The sequence below is a fragment of the Frieseomelitta varia genome, unplaced genomic scaffold (genome assembly GCF_011392965.1).
Source record: "Frieseomelitta varia isolate USP_RPSP 00005682 unplaced genomic scaffold, Fvar_1.2 scaffold_533, whole genome shotgun sequence".
Lineage (NCBI taxonomy): Eukaryota > Metazoa > Arthropoda > Insecta > Hymenoptera > Apidae > Frieseomelitta > Frieseomelitta varia.
In genome coordinates this window covers 1-23,020 of record NW_025110294.1, presented here as the reverse complement: position 1 = coordinate 23,020, position 23,020 = coordinate 1, and the positions used below count along the sequence as shown (strand labels likewise).

The 23,020-nt window shown below is 31.9% G+C and overlaps 4 protein-coding genes across 8 annotated transcripts; 2 read left to right on the top strand and 2 right to left on the bottom strand.

Annotated features, from left to right (window-relative positions):
• Positions 1–4,698: 4,698 nt before the first annotated feature.
• Positions 4,699–12,984, bottom strand: LOC122533495 (1-phosphatidylinositol 4,5-bisphosphate phosphodiesterase classes I and II). 5 transcript variants are annotated; one of them, XM_043663287.1, is made up of 19 exons: positions 12,562–12,984; positions 11,751–12,013; positions 11,492–11,638; positions 10,657–10,928; positions 10,469–10,553; positions 9,970–10,387; positions 9,771–9,891; positions 9,499–9,694; positions 9,108–9,429; positions 8,827–9,006; positions 8,534–8,743; positions 8,135–8,454; positions 7,755–8,069; positions 7,633–7,677; positions 7,341–7,548; positions 7,061–7,283; positions 6,668–6,983; positions 6,385–6,576; positions 4,699–6,296 (listed from the first exon to the last, which is right to left on the bottom strand). In XM_043663287.1, exons 2-19 carry the CDS (start codon positions 11,847–11,849, stop codon positions 6,174–6,176), a joined length of 3,792 nt encoding a protein of 1,263 aa, XP_043519222.1. In that variant the 5' UTR covers positions 11,850–12,013; positions 12,562–12,984; the 3' UTR covers positions 4,699–6,173. The 5 variants fall into 5 exon arrangements, with proteins under 5 accessions (XP_043519222.1, XP_043519226.1, XP_043519224.1 ...); XM_043663291.1 differs by having other exon boundaries at positions 7,079–7,283; XM_043663289.1 differs by having other exon boundaries at positions 11,751–11,864.
• Positions 12,985–13,632: 648 nt separating this feature from the next.
• LOC122533512 (protein cornichon homolog 4) lies at positions 13,633–14,994 on the bottom strand. Its single transcript, XM_043663320.1, has 4 exons — positions 14,712–14,994; positions 14,384–14,452; positions 14,043–14,296; positions 13,633–13,961 (listed from the first exon to the last, which is right to left on the bottom strand). The coding sequence occupies exons 1-4, from the start codon at positions 14,790–14,792 to the stop codon at positions 13,892–13,894; spliced, it is 474 nt and encodes a 157-aa protein (XP_043519255.1). The 5' UTR covers positions 14,793–14,994; the 3' UTR covers positions 13,633–13,891.
• Positions 14,995–15,348: 354 nt separating this feature from the next.
• Positions 15,349–17,382, top strand: LOC122533511 (intraflagellar transport protein 57 homolog). Its single transcript, XM_043663319.1, has 7 exons — positions 15,349–15,420; positions 15,512–15,671; positions 15,769–16,050; positions 16,253–16,418; positions 16,499–16,607; positions 16,668–17,009; positions 17,072–17,382. Exons 2-7 carry the CDS (start codon positions 15,514–15,516, stop codon positions 17,236–17,238), a joined length of 1,224 nt encoding a protein of 407 aa, XP_043519254.1. The 5' UTR covers positions 15,349–15,420; positions 15,512–15,513; the 3' UTR covers positions 17,239–17,382.
• Positions 17,383–17,719: 337 nt separating this feature from the next.
• LOC122533502 (protein croquemort-like) lies at positions 17,720–22,233 on the top strand. The gene is made up of 9 exons (XM_043663304.1): positions 17,720–17,896; positions 20,171–20,306; positions 20,383–20,552; positions 20,637–20,778; positions 20,859–21,062; positions 21,131–21,342; positions 21,415–21,706; positions 21,774–21,847; positions 21,925–22,233. The coding sequence occupies exons 2-9, from the start codon at positions 20,190–20,192 to the stop codon at positions 22,196–22,198; spliced, it is 1,485 nt and encodes a 494-aa protein (XP_043519239.1). The 5' UTR covers positions 17,720–17,896; positions 20,171–20,189; the 3' UTR covers positions 22,199–22,233.
• Positions 22,234–23,020: the final 787 nt, after the last annotated feature.

Genomic DNA, 23,020 nt, shown 5'->3' with positions numbered 1-23,020 from the left:
CGACGAATCGATCGTCGCGTGGAACAACTAGCAAGAAACGGAGGAAGGTGCACGCGGCATGTCGTGTCAAGCGAAATTCTCCAATGACAAGTTCATAGATCGTAGGGGAGACACACTGACATCGTGCCGAACAAACGTAGAATACATTTATATAAGAAAGAGCGAAGATAACGGAACATGTTCGTGCGAATCAACACGTAGCTCGGAGATCATTTTTGAATCGCTGCAATCCACCGTTGTTTTATACTCTCACGTGCCAATTTCTTCAAATGCCTATCGAATCTACATCACCATCGTAATCAACAGTAACACACTTTGTGAGTATCGTAGAATTTTCCGATTGCAACCGTAAGGGAAACCGTGGTACGTCGAATATACGGAAGAATAGCGCGCGAGCAAGTCAGCATCGATCTGGTATTACTGATAGTTTTCGTATTTACGACTGAGTATTAAATTCATTTTTACAATCAAAGATCTTCGGAATGAGATTCAAAATCGCTGAGATGAAAAATCGATCCGAAAGCGACGGAGCCAAGCTAGTTTCAGCCTCTCGGTGTATTATTCGGAAATTAGGGGCGGAAGGGAATAGAAATTATCGTCCGACCGTAGCAGCTGCGTGTTTGTACGCGTAACACGCAGGCTACGAAAAAAAAAAAAAAGGTAACTCTCCGCGGGAAATTAAATTGCCGCGTTGAATCAATTGGCGCGCGGCAACGATATAAAGTAGTTTGAATATCTGGAGAAAATCTTGAGAACATTGTATACGTAATCCTCCCTTGGCCGATCTAACATAAATTACGGTTAATAGGTACGCACAGTTTTGCACGGACAATTAAGAATAAAGGGCGACGAGGTGAGGGTTAGCCGAGTGGTAGACGTGACCAAACGACGAAACCCTTCATTTTCTCGGTGTGTTGCGTGACGAAAGAAATCGACCGTGCCCCGTCGCGGCGAGGAAGCAACCCCCGAGGGAAAACAAACTACGCGCGACACACGACCTGTCGTTCTAATTTGCGGAAGAAAAACGCGGTTGTGCTACGCGCCTCCACGCCGCAAACGGATCGGAGCGTTATTAATCGTCCGTAAATATTCCATAGCGATCGATACCGCTGCTTCTTACGCGATACGAAGGGAACAATAAATTTAGCTCGAATAGCTTTCCAAAGGATACGGGTAAATGAGAACAAAATATCGGCGAGCCAACCAACCCGTTTCAAAGAGAGAAAGAGACAAACAGCCGTGGTGATCGCGTTGCTTCGCGTCCCCACATCGAACGAATGGAAAATCCTTTTAAAACAGGAGGCAAGAATAATCATGACGACACATATTTGTGGCAAGACGCGAATACCTACGTATGTACGTGTACATATATATCGACAATAAATATCGACTCTGCCCGGTAAATCGGGAGAGACCACGCGAGAGAAAAAAAATAACCATCGAGAGAAGAATGTAAGAAGCGAAACGAACCAGTTCGATAGAATGAAAAAAGTCACATTGAACATTGAATAGCGTTCGAAGTATCGAGAAATTGACAGGCTTAACGACCAGAAAAACACTCGCAAAGCTTGACACTTGAATACAATCGCAGAGCGTGTTTTGTTCTCGCGTGCAAGGTTTCCCTGCTCGTGTTTTTCTCGTCGTACTCGGCGGTTCTGTAGAATAAGCCCATAGGGGATATGGACAGATAGAAGAATCGAGTCAGGTACGAAGAATCGTTGTTTCGCAAAGGATCCTTGTTACACAGAAGCCGGACAATTGTACTGTTAATTATAGAAAAAACGATGCCAAGCGCAGATGTAATGACGTAAGACCAGATACGATCATGGTTGAATTTTGTCGGTTGCCGTTTTGTTCGCGCGAGATGCTCGCCTGTACACGAAAGCGATCAGCGAAATTCCCCGAAAGAAAACACTGAACACGTCCGTTCAAAGATCCAACAAGTGGATTTCAAAAGAAACGTGTGAACGACGTTCCGAACCGTCGATAGGCCGTTTTCAAAATTTCCCACAATTTTACAATGGTATGGATCTGTACCCGTTGTCGTGTCTCTTTTGATCGATGCCAATAAAAGATGCGCGCAATTCGCACGAATCGCCATCGCTCGATCAGCTGCGACCGCTTCGCTTCGTCGTGGGAACATATGTCGATTTTGGCAAGCTTCGCGATATACGGCGCCCCGATACGATACAGCGTGTTTCGCAATTGATTTTCGTGCGGATTGCGCGACGTATATTCATCACGTATTATAAATAACACAAAAATTTGCCTCGTATTAACTCTATGAACGACTATACTAGTATACTGCCATCCTTTCGCTACTCTACTATTAACAACATCAACAGCAACAACACATAATATATCAACATGAATATAATATCTTTCTCGTAACTTATAGTTATCTCTTACACTTACATCATACGTTAGGTACGTGTGTAATAGACATAATGTGCGAACGCGTGTACGCTGGCACAAGATAGCAAATACATTCAGACGATTACGTCTCTCGAAGACATTCTAGTGGTACCCGCGTACGCATTATGCATATTACAGGAATAGGAAGAGGACGAAACGACACTCGTCCCAAGTGAATTATACGTAATAATATCTATATGACACGGCGCTCGGAGAGAGAAATTATTCGAAGGAAATGCATTGCGCGAGCCGAAAACCGACTCGAGATATTCCCGGAGGATTTTCGCATACCAAGTTCGCGCTCCAAGGAAAATGTCAGCCGATAGCGCGAAACCAGAATGTTTTGCGGCAAAACCATAAGTACGAACAATCGAAAACGCAGCCCGCGCGGCTCGATATCGCCGCGATACACGCAAAACCTGATCAATCGAAGAACAGGCTCTCCTCGCAGGCCGATTATTCGTAAAACGTTTCGCTCTTCGACTATATAAGCGTTTGGAAAAATTCACGCCTACGCATCGCCGCCGATACCTTAAAAGTCTATCGAACATTGTGCATCAAATCGTAAGAATCTTCAGGTAGCCCAGCCTCAATCCCCCATCCCGTTTAATCCGTTTGATATCGTAAGAATCAGCGATGCGAGAGGCGTGCATCGTTGCAACTAAACGATCGGAAAAACATCGACGCACGTATAATGAACATTACATATATATCTGTTTACATATATATATATATATATATATATATATATATATATATATATATATATATAAACTTCCGATAATCTTGTACGACTTAGCATAATGTACTATTGATTTCTGTTGCGTTTTAAAACGCTATAGGTAGTCCAATGGCTACAGCTATTCAATTATACCCGCTTACACTTATATTATCTCATCTTTTAATAGATTATCACTGTTTCCCTCCCGAGTTAAAGAGTTCTCATCAATCGAGTCCATCGCAAATACAATACATCCATCTCGTTGAGAAATGTAATCGCGATAAACCGACGTAAATTTAAGGAAATGGTAACTCGTCGGATCATTTCATCCGGATGGACGTCTAGAATCTATGTTCAAACGGACACGCTTAACTCCCTAACGTTAAACTGATCCCATTCTGCCGGATACGCAACATACGATAATACTCATCTTACGATAACGAAAAATGCGTTTACAATAACAAAAATGTGTTTTGTGCACGAGTTAAACAGCCGATTACCATGGCATTGCGAGAGGTTTAGGATGCATTCTCATTTCTCGTAGGGTCTTGCTATTTTTACCATCGTCAATATCTTCTCGTTATTATTCGCGCGCATATTTTGCCTCGGTTAATTAAATAAATCGTACGAGTTGCTCACATGCCTATAACCAAGAAAATTCTGTCCCTCGAGAAAACGATATATACCCAATCCGTACATCGTTGGTTGCATTGACTCATTGTAAAATTGTCCAAATCACAAATACAATGAAACGAAATCTCGTACAAGTTGTTGCGTTTTTGGAAAAACGGAATATCTTCCGAACATGTAAATTTACTCAAAAACTAACATGTAGCATTGAAGCATAGAACTGCGCAACACGGAGAACGTTGAACAGTCGAAATAAAGCAAGCTTAAATGCCAACAAATTATGCGAACATTCATTTTGTGCAGACTGAAGTTTTCGTAACGTACTTTGTAAATAAAGCGATGGTGGCAAAAAACATCCAAAACAGACAATAATTTATCAACGATTTAGGATCGAGTTCAGTCTCCAAATCGAAGGGATTAATTTACTTGTAACCCCTCGGCGCAACGTAAACAACAACAGTATTATAATAGTAAAGGTACTCCTTTTCTTATTTTCGCATTGACCACGCTCTGCTTGCGCAAATGCATGTGCATGTGTATAATGTACGTATATTTGTGTGCGCATGTGTATTTGTTATGTTATATATTATGTTATATATATATATATACACACACACACACACACACGTTGCATATTATAATATGTAATGGTATATATATATATATATATATATATATATATATATATATATATATATATATATCGGTGATGAGCACAAATCATCAATAAAATCCGTTTTGTAAAAGCTCGCGATTCTCGATACTTCCGGCGTATCTCGACGACATTATTTACGAAATAAATTAATGAGATGAATCACACGAGAAAAATTTACAATGCAGAAATGTGTGACTTTTAATCTTAAATTTTTAATAACTTTTAATTACTTTTTAATATTCTTTACATATATATATATATTAAGATATATGTGTATATATATATGTATATATATATAATATGCATGTGTAATATCGAATTACTTAAAATATCATACAATTAGAAACAACGAGGACAATGTTACAGCGTAACATTTTTGATTGTCTTCCTAAAAGAGGCTCGCCCCAATCGTTTCGCTTCGGCCTCAAAATGGCCGAAGCTTGAAATCACGCGGTACAAAAACGCTAGAAACGTTCCCATTAAAGTCTAGTTTTCTTTTTCTCTTGTTTGTTCTTTTTTTTTTTTTTTTAAGTTTTAGCTAGATTTGCTTTGTTTATACAATGCGGTCTTTTTATCATTTACGATACGGACTATTCAAAAAATGTCTTTATACGGAGTACTTTCAGTCAAAAATATATCAAATCACGCACGCGCCCATCCGAATCGTAAATTTTATCGCGTCCCTTACCTCTAGGCCAAAGAGATTTTACCCTCGCTAACATACTTCCTTCATCGTCATATTTCGAATTCAACGAAGTCCGACGTCCAATGTACCGATCAATAGTGTATTTTCGTATTACAAACAACCCGAGTATCCTGGAACGCGATTTAGCATCGACTTGTTAATTAAATAACATCTTATACATATAATAACAAGATTAAATAGTAGCACTTAGAAACATTATTCTTATTTAGAATCGTGTACCTCTCCAAATATAGTCATATTCTTCGCTCTCACCATCCGAAATTTCATTAACTTTTCAAATGAAACAAAATCTCGACACTGGCGGCGATAGTCTTGAGTGTAAAGAGAATAGTGCGTTTAATACTATACGTAAGTAACATTGGATAAAAACAAGAAAATAAAAGAAAAGAAGAGATAAACCTCACACTTCTATCCTTGCAATGGTCAATGCTACCTTCCGTGTTGAGATCAAAATGGCGTTCCCGCATGCGCAGAAAATCAATCGATCAAACAATCGATCGAAATATATTATTAATCTTTCAAAGAATTTCGATTAATTAGAAAATAGTTTTAACGTGTTACTCGACACTGAACCTTTCATAATAGCTCATATGCGACGAGATTCACGTGTTCGAACGCATTTATCTATAGTAATTGATTAAAGTGTTGCTCGTCAGATCATCAAATCTTTTTAAAAGATATCCCTTGTAGTTTATAAAATGCTTCATGGATAAAATATTATATAACAATTACCTTCTAATTTCATAGCGTTCTGCTCGTCGAAATCATACATCACCTCGTAAATGCTGTACGTTTTGCAACAGAGATTTTTTTGAAAATGAATAAAACTATTTTAGCAAAAAACAGGTAACTGCGTAGACTTCATGAAATTCCTATTACATCGCTGCTACGATTCTTCTTTGTTACAAAGTAGCAAATCTGTCACTATCAGCTTCCCAAACAGATACACACTTTCAGTAAAAGCAGTTTACTGCCATAAATTTATAGTATACTCCGAATTATGTCGTTAAGAAACGTCGATATTTCAGATTAGTCGATCATTTCAGTCAATACATATTTCCACTAAGAGATTCCGGCATACTAGTTCCACCGGATGGCGACAAAGGTAGTTCTCCACTCTCAAATTTACTACATCGACTGCTATACTCCGCCATTAGAGTTGCTTTGACCTGAAGAAAGAGTCATTGAGTCAAAAAACATATTGAGTCATTATATTACACAAATAATAATCTAAACATAAGATAACAAGACTCGTACCTTTGCCCTTTCTGCTTCTAGCCTTTGCCGAACTTGTTCGTGCTGTCGTTCAAGTTCTGCCTTCTTTTTCTCATAAATTTTTGTTAATCGCGTGCACTCATTCACACCTTTTTCAACTGTGGACTTTGCAACTTCCCTCTTCATACGATCTAATTCAGCCTTATCTTTATGTACTTTTGCTAGTTGTTTTACCTATTATTAAATACAAATGTTTTTCCTACAATATCTGACACTTACATTAAAAAACATACGTTATATACTAAAGATAATATAAGAAAAATACCTCTCCATGCCTCGTAGCTTGAAGCTTCCTCATAACGTCAGCGGTTTCTCGATCCAAATGTGCTCTCAATGTTTTTAATTGGTTAGATTGAGACGTTTTCATGACTTTTTCTACAGTTGAGAAAAGATTTTCATAATACTTTTCTTGAAGTTCTCGTTCTTGTTGCACATGAGCTTTACATACTGCCAACAAACGTTCGCTCTGACTTCTGGGTAATCCTTTTGGAGCTCCACCATTTCCTTCTCGATTTTCTATGTTCGGGCAGTCCGACGTTTCTGCCAAAGCTAACGTACTCAAGCCTACTTCGCTTGAAAAACTGTATAAAACATAAAAAAATATATAATTGTTAGCATAGTTGAATAAAAGCTGTTTGTATAAAAGTTATTAACTAACATATTTCTACTCGACAACCGTTTCACTAATTTATGGCTGACATAAAATTTCGATTTATGCTTTTCACCATCAATGGACCCTTTTTGCGCTTGCATCCTTAATTTTTCTTTCTCGTGTTTTTTCCGCAACGATTCGAGTTTTTTCTCGAGCTCCATTTTTTTTTCTCGGACAAGTTTGTTTTCCATTAGTTTTTCTAATGATTCAGCCACTATTTCATCGCTCGCTGTAACATAAAAAATTATATCATCCAAATAAAACGTGATAGTTAATCGATACTTACTACCGCTGGCATTAACTGGACTTTTATTTGTAGAAGCATCAACGACTGGAACCGTAGGAGTTGGCATTCCATCCTCATTATCCTGTGTATCAGACGTATTTATACCAGCAATAGATGGTCTACCATGAATATTCGTAGATGTTGGAGCGACATGAAGTGTGGGTAATTCACCAATAGATTGTAATCTTTTCGTCTTGACAATTTCCTCCTAAAACAAAATATTTAAACAGATAACAGATTTAAAATAATAAATTAATTCATAACAACTGAAATTTTTTAACGAATAACTTACAGTTGGCTTAGAAGAACTTGCTCCTTCACCAACTTTAGGCTTATCCTAGAAAATGTTAGTATGCATTTGTTAGTATATTAAAAAATTAGTAATAAATAAGTTTTTAATATTTCAAACCTTACATCAATTTCTTCCGGTTCTTCGGCGCAATCTGTAAGAACCGATAATTGCTTTTCCCTCTTTTCTGTTTCACTTTGGTATTTAATTGGATTTGCCAATGCTTCGGCAAGCTCGCTCAGCCCATCTGGTACGTAATCCTTCACAATCACGTGTAAAAATAAATTTGCTAATGGTAATGGTTGACCACATTCTGTTCTAAGAGCAACATGTCGATAGCCTGGACATAACCCAACTACAGGTAACACTCTGTGGCCAATTAAACGACCTGATTCCTCGTATGCAGCAATTCTAATTGAAGCAAGTTCGGGCAAAACAACCTGAACACATAAATAAAATCTTGTTGTATTTATAATATTAGCTATATAGAAATATCAATTTTTACCTTTTTAAATATAAAAGGTTCCTCATCATACACAGGATTGATTCCATTGTTTGGAACAATTTTTGTACGAAATTTCTTTCTTACTGTATCTGCTGGCAAACCGTACATATCTACTTCTACATAAGTACCCACTCTTTTATCCGTTAAAAACTGGGCCGATATTACATGTATATGAACCGTTCCCGCTATAATACCATCTACAGTTGATTCCGCGAAAGGATCCAATCTTTGATCCTTTCGCCTCATAAACTCTGGCTTTAAAAGATATCCACAACGTTGATTGTATTCGAAAATTCCCAAATTTAATTGCATTGCAAGATCTAATACAACAAAATTAAATTAGGATGCAAAATTAAATTAGAATGATTAATATTAAATTAATTTAAAGTACAAACGTACCAAGTGTCTGATAATTTAATGCAACCAACTGACAGCCCGCATTCCAAAACACTTGAGGCATAAAATTACTGGAATCAAAACGCGTACCTGCCGGATACACTCTAGATAGTTGATGCTTATTATAATTTACAAACTCTAATGGTCTTTCTTTTAAAAGTGTCGTAGCTTGTTTTTCGTCAAATGATGACATCTCGTACATACGATTTTTTTCTGTAAATTAATTAAACAATAGAATCGTATTATATATAAAAAAATAAATTTAATAATTATTATTGTAATACATATGAACGTACTTTCAGCCGATTCAAAACTATTGAAATGAACAGGCTGCACATAATTAACTAAAGCTGAAATTTCCGCTCCAGCTTCTGTTTCTTTCGCACTAGATGCTTTGTCAACTGCAGACACTTTATCACACTTACTATCCTCCACATTTGATTCATCTTCTTCTGTGCTTGATTCCTCTTCTTCATCTAAAGAAGAAAAAAGAAAGAAAGAAAAAATTTAATTTACTTTATTCTTCATAATAATTCAAGTTATAATTGTACAACTGCATTTTTTATCAAATGCTAACCTTCATCATCTTGAGTACTATCCTTACTGCTTTGCCTTTGCTGTAACATAGGAGGATGCGAAATATCTCCATTTCCAATCTGCTGATCATTATCGGTCGTTTCAGCTTGAGAAACAACATCTGGTGGTGGACCATTCTCTCCTTCTGCCATTTGATTCATAACTCCATTATCTTCGTTTTCTTGAATTTCTTCTTCAGATACTATTGGTATCGGTTCCTTTTTCTTATGTTCCTTTTTCTTATGATGATGTTTCTTTTTGTTTTTAATTATAATCTTACGTTTCAGAAAAGAGGGAGGTGGTAATTCTTGTCCTGGTTCCAACTAAATAATACATATTGCAAAAATGAGATTACGAGTAAAATATTAAAACTATAAATATATCAAAAATACCTTGTGAGTTTCAAGAGGTGAATCTAGCAGCATTTCTCCAAATAATTCTCTACAATACTGAGCTATTTTAGCTTGCTGTCTTGGATTGCAATGATTTTCAAAACTAAGAATAACAGGATATTCTGATGTTTTGAAAGCACTTTCAGCAATTGCTTCAATTACATCCCGTGCATATATTTCAGGTACAAACGTATATCTACAAAATATTTCTAATGAAACGTACAATACATAATTTCAAATACAATGAAATATTTTTCTATAAGTAAAAATACCCATGAACAATGACAGGTTCATCAAATTTTCCATTCCAAAAATCCAATTCTACACATCGACAACCAGCAAGTAGACACTGACGATATATTTCGACGGAACTTTTTCCGGTAAGTTGATGTCCTAAAGTATTTATAAAATATAAAAATAATATATTTACATAATCAATTAACAATATATTACTGCTATTAAACCACGTACCTGTTAAGTATGTATTGTGACTAGAATTTATAAAGTAATGCGCGAGCGGCTGGTCCATATCGTCCGATAATTCAAGTTTCGATAAAGCTACGATTGGGTTATCTTCGCTCATCAAATACCTCAAAAATCCATCGAAACTTAGTTGACCCCGACTAGCATTACATTTATTTGGTTCGTATTGACTTATAATATCCTTTGCTCTCGCCTCATTTGCATAAGGATATAATATCTCGTTTAAACGCGGATCTCTTTGAGTTTTGTTCAAAAAATCAACAAATTGAGTGACAGACATTAGCCTACGCTTATTATTGCCTACGATACGTTCGAAAACTTTTTCAACATCAGATCGTTGAGTAAGAGACTTATAAAAGTTGAAAAAATCTTCAAATTGAAATTTTTGTAATGCTATTACATCATTCTAAAAACAAAAAGAATGCAATTTTTAATGTCAATAATATTATTGTATTAATAATCATATTAAATACAATATTACACTTACTTTCCCAGATGGAAAACCAGAAATATCAAGTGCTTTCTCAACGCGTTTACGATCTTCTTTATTTTGTGTAAACAGTCGTATTATGCTAAAATATATGAGATATATGTATATATAAATATTATATATATATAAATATATATATATATAAATATATATAAATATTATATATATATATAAATTGTGCTTACTTCTTCACAGGAATTTTTTCCGACTTATCAGCTGCAAGTGTAAGTTTAGTGTGTGCTTTTTGTAAAAACATAGTTGTGCTGATATTTAGTAAAGATAAATTATATGCGAGCTGGAAAATTTGTTCTGTCCAATGTTGTGCAACTTCTGCTCGTGTTGTACAGAAGTTAATAAAATTCATATTGACAAAATCAGATCCATAGCAAATTGTTACTGTCTTTTCTTCTAAAGAATCTTGAGAACCCATTGTCACAAGATATCTCAGTTTAGGATCCTGAAAATCATCCACTTATTTGAGCATATTAATAAAATACTATATCATATTATTTATATTTCAATGCAATGAAATTAACTTATGCACATTATAGAAATAACAATAGCTTTTACTACAATAAGCTACTGGTATAAACTGAACCTACGAACAATGTCATTTTACAAAATGTTTATTGATTTATAGGAAAATGGAACAGATAAGAACTACTCTGCTTCCTATACAACTAAGAATATTTCCATTGTGTACCAAGATAGGTGTGACTGAAAAAAATGAACTACATTGAAGACATAAAGTAGGTAATACTCTATTTATAGATTTGTCAATAATTATCATGTGGTGGTGCTGTGCGTCATTAGCAACCACGCAAAAACATGATATAATTATAGAAAAGCAAAACAATTTCATTTCCAAATATTTATACCTAATGCTGAACTAATGAAACATTTCACTAATTTTACTTTAGGCTTTGATGGTATCAATCAAAGTTGCTTAAATTAAAGAATAAGAAACTAAAATACATTAATTACAAAAGAAACAAAAACAAAAAGAACAATTTAAAATACCTTTGGTACTTTTGCATATTTCCCAGTTCTAGTATCTCTTATTACTGCAATATCCAACATATCCATCTCATTATGTTGGTCCACCCAATGCAGATAAAATCCAAACTTGTCTACCTTCAATGTTACTGGAGTTGCTATACCAGAATCCTATATATAAATGTAAATAAAACTAATCATATCATGCATACATAGCTTGCCTCTTACAATTTGATCACACAATCTAAAATATTCTACTACGATTTGACTTTGTAACTCATACCTCATCCCATTTGATGAATTTCTCTCCATCTTGTAATTGTTGAGATACTTCAATGGGTCTAAATTGCAAGATGCTACCAGCTGTCTTGTTATTCGCCATTCTGCCCCAAGAATACTGCGAGTAGTTGATATAGAGATAATATTACTTCTTAGCACGAATGCACTGATAAAGGAGCAAGTGATGCAGGCTGATTATGCCAATGGCAACAATAACAAGCACAAAGACGTTGATAACCACAATGACAATGACGATGATGTCAATGGCTGTAACGAAAACGACGTCGATGACAGCGGCAATACAGAACAAAACGGTGAGGATGATGACGGTGTCGATGACAGCAATGGCACCAGTAACGACAACGACAACGACAACGACAACGACAACGACAACGACAACGACAATGACAATGACAATGACAACGACAACGACAACGACGCCGACGACGGCGCCGACAACGACGGCGCCGACAACGACGGCGACGGCGACGGCGACGGCGACGGCGACGGCGACGGCGACGACGACGGCGACGACGACGGCGACGGCGACGGCGACGGCGACGGCGACGGCGACGACGACGGCGACGACGACGGCGACGGCGACGACGACGGCGACGACGACGGCGACGACGACGGCGACGACGACGGCGACGACGACGGCGACGACGACGACGACGACGACGACGACGACGACGGCGACGGCGACGACGACGACGACGACGGCGACGGCGACGGCGACGACGACGGCGGTAAAGGCGATGTAAATCTCATCGAGAATTTCTTAAGTATTAGATGCACCTCGTAAACCACCTTACCTTGACAGGTGCCGTTGTTTGATCATCCGTAATAAAGAGTGCGATTCTGTTTTGACGACGACGCCGTCGCCGTTGTCGTAAATTTCTGGCGGGTATCGTCTTGTGAATATCGATAACGAGTACGTGGTGTTTTCGGTAAACATCGACGTCAATCCCTGGTTAATTAAATGTTTTGAAGGGAAACGGAATCACGAGATTGCCAAATCACTGTCTAGTATCACAATAAAAATAAAAAAAGTAATTTAACACATATGCTCCGCAGTAAAAGGAACTTATAGTTGATATGCACCGCGAAAGTTTTCGTACTTCTGAGCATTCGCGCACTCACTTGGTCCAGAAGAACATTCTTCCGCGCGCCGTACCGGAGATGTTCCGAGCAAATCCTCCTCCCGTCATCCGTCACCCACTACCCTCGTCGCCAGGAGGCGCTCAAACGGTTTCACAAACCATCAGATTATACGAGAACGCACTACACGTGCGCCTATCGCGCTCAAATTGATTTTAATGCGAACCGTGATATTCAATAATCACACGACTTACGGTTATTTTAACGCTGTTTTGATCCTGCGATTTTCCACAAATATTCTTCTACTTTTAATTAACTATTGTACACCATCTATAATCGTGACCTTTTTCCTCCTAAATATTATACATATATTGTTTGAACGCAATTCAAAGATTTCGGCAAACTTTGATACTAATTCTGGTCTTATCTAAAAATAAGCGCATACTCTCCATGTAGAAAAAGAACTAATCAGCTGCACCGAGTTCATTAAATCGATCTAATCTTACACTGTAACCAGTAAAGCCGATTCAATTTGATTTAACGAGCTGATGGATAAACGCGTTATTATTTTTCTATATTTTAATAAGATTAGAATATTTACGTTAAATAAAGTTAATTTCTGAGATTGTTTTAACATTTCTTTTCTTTCTGGTTTATGTAATATTAAAGTTAAATAATTATTTTTATCTATTAAATGTCTATTAACAATAAAATTGAAATAATTTCTTTACAATGTATAGCATATATAGATATAATTACAATTAAACTTTTAACTTCTACTATAATTTTATGGAAGTTTTATATTCAAGAAATTTTAGTTATTACAAATACAATATAAATGAAGGATAAGTGTATTTTATATATGTATAATATATGTATATATTATATATATTATATATAATATATATGTATGTACAATACAATAAGGCATTTTATATATGTTAACAAATTTTCATTTGGTATTTATAATACAGAAATAAATAAATAGTCAAATATGACTAAAATAAAAGGCAACGTACAAAAGTTTAAATATTATCATCGCTATTAATTTGTATGTAACAATCCTTCATCATTTCTGTTAATTGGATCTCCTTTTAGTAACGCAATAATCATGCTGAAAGATATAAATTACAAATAATAAAAGATATTAACTTGATTTTAATGGTAATTAATAAACAATTAAAAATATACCTACCAGTAAAGATAAATAAAAAAGAAAATTAAATAATATCCAAGATAGATCATACAGTCTCTTGTATGCCTTTTTAATTGTCCACGATTATGTATTTCTGTGGGATCATAAACTCCCATATTACCACTTGGTACTCCAAAATATTCATAGAGCAACCACAGTGTCATAGGCAAATTCACTAAACACAATATTAATTGTCCATGTGTTAATAATAAAAATTCTAAGAATGAATGTGCTACAAGCTTTGGTACAACCCACTGTAAAATATAATTTAAAATATGTTTTATTATATTTATATCATTTATAATGGTAATAATGGTAATAGTATTATAAAATGTAATTACCGTGTTTAACTTTGAACAACACTGTTGAGCATTCAAATAATCACATTCTAAGTCTGATAAAGTTATGACCTACATGTATGTATATATATATATATATATATATTTAAGATAAGGAACTTTATTGTATGTTTTTTATTAACAAAAGACATAAATTGTGTTTTAAAATTAAATGTGGCGCTATTATATTAGTGTAATATCATAAAAATCCCTAGATATATTTTCAATAAACTATATGCGTAAAATTCAATGATGGAATTATAAAGTTGTGAAAACAATAAAATATAAATACTACAATTTCTCGTTAGGCTACAAAATATAAAAAGGATACAAAATATACCAAAAGGAAAAGTACTAAACCGGTATCAATTAAAGCTAATACAAACAACAGCGGCTCAGATATTAGACCCATCTTAATGACCTATTAATATAAATAGACGTTAGATAGCATTAGCATCGAATCTATGATTCATGTGTGCCTTTCTCTAAGGTAGAATCACTTGAAATGCTTTCCACGTGCAAAGTTCAATAAACCTAAGAGAAACTGAAATGACCGATTGTCAAAATGGACAAAATGAACAACTCACGGTACTACCAACTATCGAAAATATTTTCTAAACTTTGAAGTAGTGATAGTAATACCCATTTTCAAATTAATATCCCTAGCTATCGTTGACAGGGAAATGGAAATTCTCTATAATGGAAATATCGTCATATTCATAATTTTTGTCGTGATTTTTATGTTTAATTATTAAAGCTAATAGAAAACTGATAAAAAAATTATTATTCTCATATTTTCAATTGTTTTTAAAAATAATCGTTCCTATCATATATAAAAATTATAAGACGACTAAAATTTTTAGATTGTCAAGTCTGTATAAAATTTTGTCTATGTTTATATTTTCAAATCAATAAAGTAAAACGTAAATAATTATGCACAAATTATTTATTTAATAAATTGAAATGTATATTTCATATATAAATATAAATATTATTCGTAAATTATTTATATGAATCTTCAAAATAATACAATATAAAAGGTAAATGTTTATCTTTACAAATAGATTTTATTCAAATATATTTGTTGCCTGTAAAAAATATGCATATTATAATATAAAATAATAATTACAGCAATGTTTCGAGACGCTCCAAAGATCCTTATAGAAGATGGATCTTCTCCGTCTGCTTCTTATGTTATGTATGTTAGAATGGAAGATTTACTAGAAAAATTAAAATTGTTAAATTATGATATTGAATTTCTACCAGAGTTTAAAATCAAGGCTATAAATAGGTAGTATAAATAATTACAATTATTGTAATTAAATATACAAACATTTTAATTTTAAAACTATTAATTCTAATTTTAAAATTATTAATTTAAAATATAGGAATTATTTTGTAACACAGACAAATCCAGGAGAGCAATTTTATACATTTACATTGTTAGCTGCATGGTTAATTAGAAAAGCAGGTGGAAAGTTTGAAGCTCCACAAGAATCAGATGATCCTAATGCTACAATAGCCATAATCCTGGATTATTTAAGAGATACTAATGTATCAATAGAATTTCCACCTAATAAGCTTAAACAAGGGAGTGGTGAACATGCCATTTATGTTTTAGATAATTTAGCAGATGAAGCATTAAAAGCACAAAAGTTTCAATGGAAAAAGTAAACTTAAAAAAATATTCTTAATCTCTCAAGTATTATAGTTTATTATTGAAATCGGCAGTATGTGATTATAATCATTATATTCATAATTCCCATTGTATTTTGATTTTGGTTATGACATATATACACAGTATAATCAGTTGAGAGAAGTTAATAATGACATTATAAATGCAATTATACATTACATATGTAAATATTTTAGAGTACAAATATCACCCGACGAACCAAGTAATGAACCAGATATAGAAGATGACGATGCGGAGTTAATTTTAGAAAAAGTAGAAGAGGAAATGATGGCTGAATATGATGATGAAGATGAGGATATTTTACATGTTGATGATATTACAAAACTATATGGGCAAAACTTTGTAAGTAATTCATGTATGTGTAAAACGTGGAATTTATGCATTTCAATTTTCATTTCTTTTCATTCTAATATTTTTTTTAGAATGAAATGCAAAAACCTGATGATATTTTAGAATCTAAAACAAATAGAGAAGAGTGGCAATTAGAATTAGAAAGAGTTTTGCCTCAACTCAAAGTAACGATAAAAACAGGTACTAAATGTCTAAGTAAGAATTAAGAAAGGAAAATTAACAGGGAAGGATTTATTTCAGATTCAAGAGACTGGAGATCACATATAGAGCAAATGAAACAATTACGTACAAATATAGCAACAAATTTAACTGGAACCAAAAGTCAATTAGATAAACTACATATTGATATATCTAATACTTTAGATAAAATAAAAACAAGAGAATCTTATTTAAATAGACAACTTGAGTCTAGTTTGAAGCAATACCAAATGCTTCAAGATGAATTGTCAAAAATTAAAGAACAATATCGAGATGCTAGTGGAGGTGTTACAGAGAGAACCAGAATTTTTAATAAATTATCAGAAGAATTGGAACATGTAAAAAAAGAAATGGATGAACGAGGATCGAGTATGACAGATGGAAGTAAGTAATTTTAATTTTATAATGTTATGTAAAAAATGTCTCACTCATCGATTTCCTTATAGCGCCGCTCATAAATATAAAAAAGACGATTACTAAAATGAAAACTGAAATTTCCGAAATGAATATTCGAATTGGCGTATTAGAATATAGTTTAATGTGTGCGAGAATACGTGATCGCACACAATTTCAAGAAGATATGAATAATCAAAATACTATCACTATAAGTTGAGATAACGTACAAATAGTATTGTTATCATCATAATGGTATCGTCTTATCATAAATTTTTAACAACACTGAAACAAAAAATATTAGTTTCCTTTTGTGTAAGTTACATACTATTTATTTAGTTTCTCACTCTAATAATAATCTTTAGGGTCCAATGATGTATTTATTTCATCCTATTTATAAGATTTATATGCACCAATATATAATACAATGTTTTTTTATGATGAAATTAATGATGTTAAATAAAATTATGTAATAATTCAAAATACTTTCAAAATATTTCTTTATTCCTATATTTATTTTTGAAAGATATTTATTTATGTAATATTTTTTAAGATAAAGATATAATTTGAGATAGATATTCTTTTTGGTATTTGGCAACTTGAATTATTTGAACCTAATAAACACCGGACTGGAAAAGGGGAATTGCTTTGATGATGAGCTATTTGACTATCAAACGATCCCTCCCCTTTCAGCAATTTCTCAGTCTTGCGAAGTAGCCAGTCGAAGGTTTTGCGCAGGCCAGTCGTAGTGTAATCTTTCGTTACCATTGGACGTAAAATTCACATATTTTAAAAGCACGGCGGTATGTGATTAGTGATAATAGTTTACAACACCGTTACATCTATCTTTCAATAAAAATCATTCAATAATCAAGCAGGTTTGTAATTATTTTTATTATCTAAATTATAATTATTTCGTAGCTACATGTTCCTAATTTTTTTAATATAATTGCTTGAGTAACGACTCGTCAAAATCGTTTGCAATTAAATTAATAAAATCGCTAGCAATGAAAATATAAATACATAATGTTATATAAATAGAAATTTAATAATATCAGTAATATACGTAAACAAAGTGTTATTTGAAAGTCATTAACTCGTGTATCTCTCCAGCGAACACTTTCTTTCCAGTTTTAAATATTGCTTTATGCGTTTATAGTACTCGCGTAACTTTCTTCAACTTTCACCGATGTTCTTACGTATATTTTCAAAGAGATTCGCTTCATTTTAGTACACTAAAACAACACATTATATTCGCAACAATATTATATTCCAATAATATGTTTACTTTTAAATAAATTATTTAAAGTAATTGACCAAATGCTTTTACTCATTAATAAAGTAACAAAATTTAATTTAGAGTAAAGTATAAAGTAATTAAAGAATAAAGTAGTAGTTTTACTTTAGTAATTTATAGTTTATTATGAATGACATGTTTGTACTTAATTCATTATATATTTTTTATTGATTAATTATCGTTAATTGTTGATTAATAACAATAAAATTATTGAGATTTGTCAATTTTCGTGTGATCTCATTATGCATTAATTAAAATAGAATGATTAATTTATACTTGAATAAGTAATATCTGACTCATGCCTATGATACATAAATAGTACCAGATCAAACTATTCAAACAATATGTTTCATGTATTTTGCAAATTATGTTCACTAACTATTTCCATATTTATTTTACAATTAACTGACTTTGATCATTGATCGAACTTGAACTTTGTTCAATGTATGATAATAAATAATAAATAATCCGCTAATCTACAAATTATCGATTCTTAAATCTTTCCGTTAAATGACTAATAATGAAATTAAATTAAATTTTTATTTGTATAAAAAGGTTTCGTATTATTTATTATTATTATTATTATTATTTATTATTCTTTGAAAAGAATACTCAGAGTCAGTAAAAATATTCTATTTTGAGTTTATTAGTCATTGCTTTTTATGTTTCCGCAGAATCTATAAAATGCGTGATAATTTCATTAAACTTTGCACTTATATTCTTTATGCAAGTAGCAGATGCAAATTCTCGTTTTGGCGTTAATAGAAAGCGATTAGATAACTGGATATACTTGCATAAATATGAATTTTTCAAATACATTTATGAAGTCAATAACTAATCGATTATTTTTCATAATCTAAAATGTAAAATATAAAACAAAGGAACTTGTGATTATATAATGATCCGAGCTATTTTATAGTTTTAACTATATTATTAACTAAAATAATACAATTGATATGAAAATTAACATGAAAGGTACACATCAAATTCAAATGGATAAAGTGAATATTGCAAGAAATAAAAAGAATTAATGTATATTATTATCTCTAAAATGTTATTGAAAAAAAGTAATCGTTGAATATATCAAGAATTTGCAGAGAATTTTTGTAAAATATTTGTAAACTGATTGACTAAAAATAGAATTTTTAGTAAGAACAATTTTTATGAAAAAAGAAAATTCCGTGTAAGTATCACTACTGATTGTAAAACCATTTCAAAATTAAATAAGAAATCATTGGTGTTCAATAATTACAGAATTATGAAACTTCATGCTTATAAGAAACAAAAAAAGATAATAAGTTTTCAAATATTGGCGCTATATTCTAAAATGCATCACGCGCAGATGTTTACTGTCCATGCTTATAAACGTCTGGACAGTCCATCGTCGTATTATTTCTTGTTAATTATATATTACAATAAAAATATTATTTAAAATGTTTCTTAATGCGTGTTCAGCATTATTTATCTTTTATCTCTATGATATTACATTTTAATTATTAGGAAGATATTTTAAATTATGCTACCATAATCTTATTTTGGGTATGTTACATATGATATTTATTTAACCCATAATTTTTATTGTATGTACTGATTTATATCGCTAGAAATAAATAAAACGTGGATCATATCATTTGTATATTTAAATAAAAAATACTACAACTAAAGAGTCGCTTATTTAACCATTATGTTCACAAACATACAACATTATATTCAATTTGTATTCACAATACAATATGTATTTAATCGAGATTTACTAATCAATTAACAAACATGATATTAATAACTTCTATTTATATAATTATATTGTATACTTATTTGTAAACAAATTTTGATAAGGAATATTATCTTTTTTCAGGTTAAAATAATCAAACAAAATGATGAGGATTGGTAAAAAACTTATTATTATTTTCTCAATAGGCTTAGTATTAATAATTTTTGGATTAACTACTGGAATTTGTTGGTCTATGATTTATTCATCAATTTTAAATGCAGTAAGTGTAGACTTGTAGATTTATATGAAGAATTATACTTTATAGTTCTCATTATTGCTTATATATTTTTTTATAGGAATTATCTTTAACACCAACATCCACAAGTTATAAGCTTTGGAAAGAAACACCTATTCCTATGTATCTGAAAATATATATGTTCAATTTAACTAACTATGAAGATTTTATTTCAAGTAATGAATCTAAAGTTAAACCAAATTTTGTGGAAATGGGTCCTTATGTATTTAGGTATAAAATTTACATCATATATTGTGATTTTTATTAATTAAGTTTTTATTAACTACAAAACATTTTGTAATTTTTTATTAACAGGGAAGTTGACTATAAGGTAGGACAAATATGGAATGACAATGATACCATAACATATCAAAGGAAAAGAGTATGGCATTTTGATAAATCTTTATCAGTAGGAAGTTTAGATGATAATGTAACTAATATAAATCCAATAACTGCTGTACGCATCTTTTAGTATTACATATGTTGTATACTGTGCTTTATCTTTTTACAATATGTTTTTTTTTCTAACATTTTTAGAGTGTTGCATATGCATTAAGACAAAAAAAACCTATTTTCCGTGATATAATAGATAGGATGATGAAAGCTATGGGACAAAAGTTAATAATTACGAAATCTGTTAATGAATTACTTTTTGAAGGATATGAAGATACTATGTTAAAAATTGCACGAAAAATGAATTTCAGTCAAATTCCATTTAACAAATTTGCTTGGTTTTATGAGGTGAATTTTATATTATTATAATTTAACATTATTAAAGAGATATAATTGCAAAAATGTCTTATTTGTAGCGAAATGGTTCTGCATCATATGATGGAACATATAATATGCTAACTGGTAAATCCAATTTACTTGATGTAGGAATAGTCAAACAATGGAATTTTAAGAGCAAAGTAAGTTATTACCCTAAAAATTGTGGAGAAGTGAAAGGAACAAATGGTGATTTATGGCCACCATTACCTAACAATAAAACTATTACTTTCTTTGTACCTGACATTTGCACGTAAGTTTAATTTTTTATTAAAATTGCGGAAAATAAAATAAATGCATACTAATTTTAGCAATTATGTAATAGGAGTATGTCAGTAACATACGAAAATACAACCGTTCATGAAGGATTGACAGGAGTTAAATATATTAGTGATAATACAATACTTGATAATGGTACAATAGTAGACTCGCGTCTATGTTATTATGACAGAGAACACATTCCCTCTGGAGTATTAAATATTTCATTATGCAAATGGGGTGCTCCAGCATTTATTAGTTTACCACACTTTTATTTGGCCGATCCAATTTACAGAGAAAATATCGACGGAATGAAACCTAGTAAAGAAAAACACGAACTTTCAATATCCATAGAACCGGTAATTATTGTAAAACAATAAATATCAACAAGTATTGTATACTATGTATAGAAAAATTTTTTTATAGAAAACTGGTGTTCCATTGAACGTGCATGCACAGTTACAATTAAATTTGTTGGTGCAACATGACCCTGTGATGTCGTAAGTCTTATTTTATTATTTTATTACGTAATTTATTGAAATGAAATTTAAACAGAGTTATACACTTTCATTTTCAGCATGTTTAAGAACATTAAAACGACATTTGTACCTATGATATGGTTTACTCAAGAAGCTTCTTTGACAGCTGATTATGCTCGTATAATTAAATTTATCAATATTTTGGAAACTTTGGGTAGCATAACTAGTTATGGAATTGCCTGTATTGGCGTTTTAATTGTTTCTATTGGCATATTCTTATATATTAAACACGGCTTCAGTGGAGAAGAAAATCAAGTTTTATTATCAAGTAAATCTAACGAAAATGATGGCATTGCTACTATTAATGAATGATCAAGTATATTTACAGACATATTAAATTATATAAAGTGAATATAATTGGTAATCGTCAAATAAAAAACAAAAATCATTTTTAAAGTTCAAGAGCGTATCATACGACATATATGTATGACATATGATATATAGATTCTGAATCTTACAGCATATCTTCCTGTTTAAAATATATAATAAAAATGACGATAATGTCAAAGTGATAGCAAGAAGATAGTATTCATAAAAAGTTAGAACATTATACAAGTCGTTTATAAACTTTGAAAAATGTGCTTTTAAAATGTAATTATAATGGTAATCAAGTGCCTCACTGCTTTAATAATGATAGACATTAGAAATAGTGTAAAATAAATTAGATATCTTAAATACTTCAAAGTGATATACATATAATATATGTGCAATTTAATCTCAACTTAAATTTTCTTTCTTAAACAAAGAATAGAAATTTATTCTTAATCCTGTCTACAATATTTTTTCAATGATTCAAAGCATATATTATATTCTAGGTGTATATATTTTTATCTATGAAATATGCAGAAATAACGAGTATTAGAATCAAGTTTATTAAATTTAATTCATGTTAATTATGTAGTTAAAGTTATAACAGTTACAATACTGTTACAGCTGTGATAACTAGAGTCTTCTTTCGCTAGAATAAGAATTCTTAGAAAATAAAAACATTACTTTTATACAATATAGAATGTTGAAAGTAAATTACATTTTCGTCATATTCTGTCCTTATTACTTCCTTAGTCCATCATTAAAATATCTATGAAACTTAACTGTCGCTAATGTTTTTTTTTTTTTTTTTTTTTTTTTTTTTTT

What these genes read in the sequence shown, in the direction of transcription:
- LOC122533495 (XM_043663287.1), bottom strand. Translation starts at nt 11,849, where the DNA reads ATGGCGAATAACAAGACAGCTGGTAGCATCTTGCAATTTAGACCCATT. An exon ending in TAGTTTTGAATCGGCTGAAA is followed by an intron (nt 8,744 to 8,826) that starts GTACGTTCATAT and finishes ATTAATTTACAG; the next exon opens with AAAAAAATCGTATGTACGAG. An exon ending in ATTAAATTATCAGACACTTG is followed by an intron (nt 8,455 to 8,533) that starts GTACGTTTGTAC and finishes TTGTTGTATTAG; the next exon opens with ATCTTGCAATGCAATTAAAT.
- LOC122533512 (XM_043663320.1), bottom strand. Translation starts at nt 14,792, where the DNA reads ATGGGTCTAATATCTGAGCCGCTGTTGTTTGTATTAGCTTTAATTGAT. An exon ending in TTTTCCTTTTGGTATATTTT is followed by an intron (nt 14,453 to 14,711) that starts GTATCCTTTTTA and finishes ACATACATGTAG; the next exon opens with GTCATAACTTTATCAGACTT. An exon ending in GTTGTTCAAAGTTAAACACG is followed by an intron (nt 14,297 to 14,383) that starts GTAATTACATTT and finishes TATATTTTACAG; the next exon opens with TGGGTTGTACCAAAGCTTGT.
- LOC122533511 (XM_043663319.1), top strand. Translation starts at nt 15,514, where the DNA reads ATGTTTCGAGACGCTCCAAAGATCCTTATAGAAGATGGATCTTCTCCG. An exon ending in AACTATATGGGCAAAACTTT is followed by an intron (nt 16,419 to 16,498) that starts GTAAGTAATTCA and finishes TATTTTTTTTAG; the next exon opens with AATGAAATGCAAAAACCTGA. An exon ending in ATCGAGTATGACAGATGGAA is followed by an intron (nt 17,010 to 17,071) that starts GTAAGTAATTTT and finishes ATTTCCTTATAG; the next exon opens with CGCCGCTCATAAATATAAAA.
- LOC122533502 (XM_043663304.1), top strand. Translation starts at nt 20,190, where the DNA reads ATGATGAGGATTGGTAAAAAACTTATTATTATTTTCTCAATAGGCTTA. An exon ending in AATTTGCTTGGTTTTATGAG is followed by an intron (nt 21,063 to 21,130) that starts GTGAATTTTATA and finishes TCTTATTTGTAG; the next exon opens with CGAAATGGTTCTGCATCATA. An exon ending in TTTCAATATCCATAGAACCG is followed by an intron (nt 21,707 to 21,773) that starts GTAATTATTGTA and finishes ATTTTTTTATAG; the next exon opens with AAAACTGGTGTTCCATTGAA.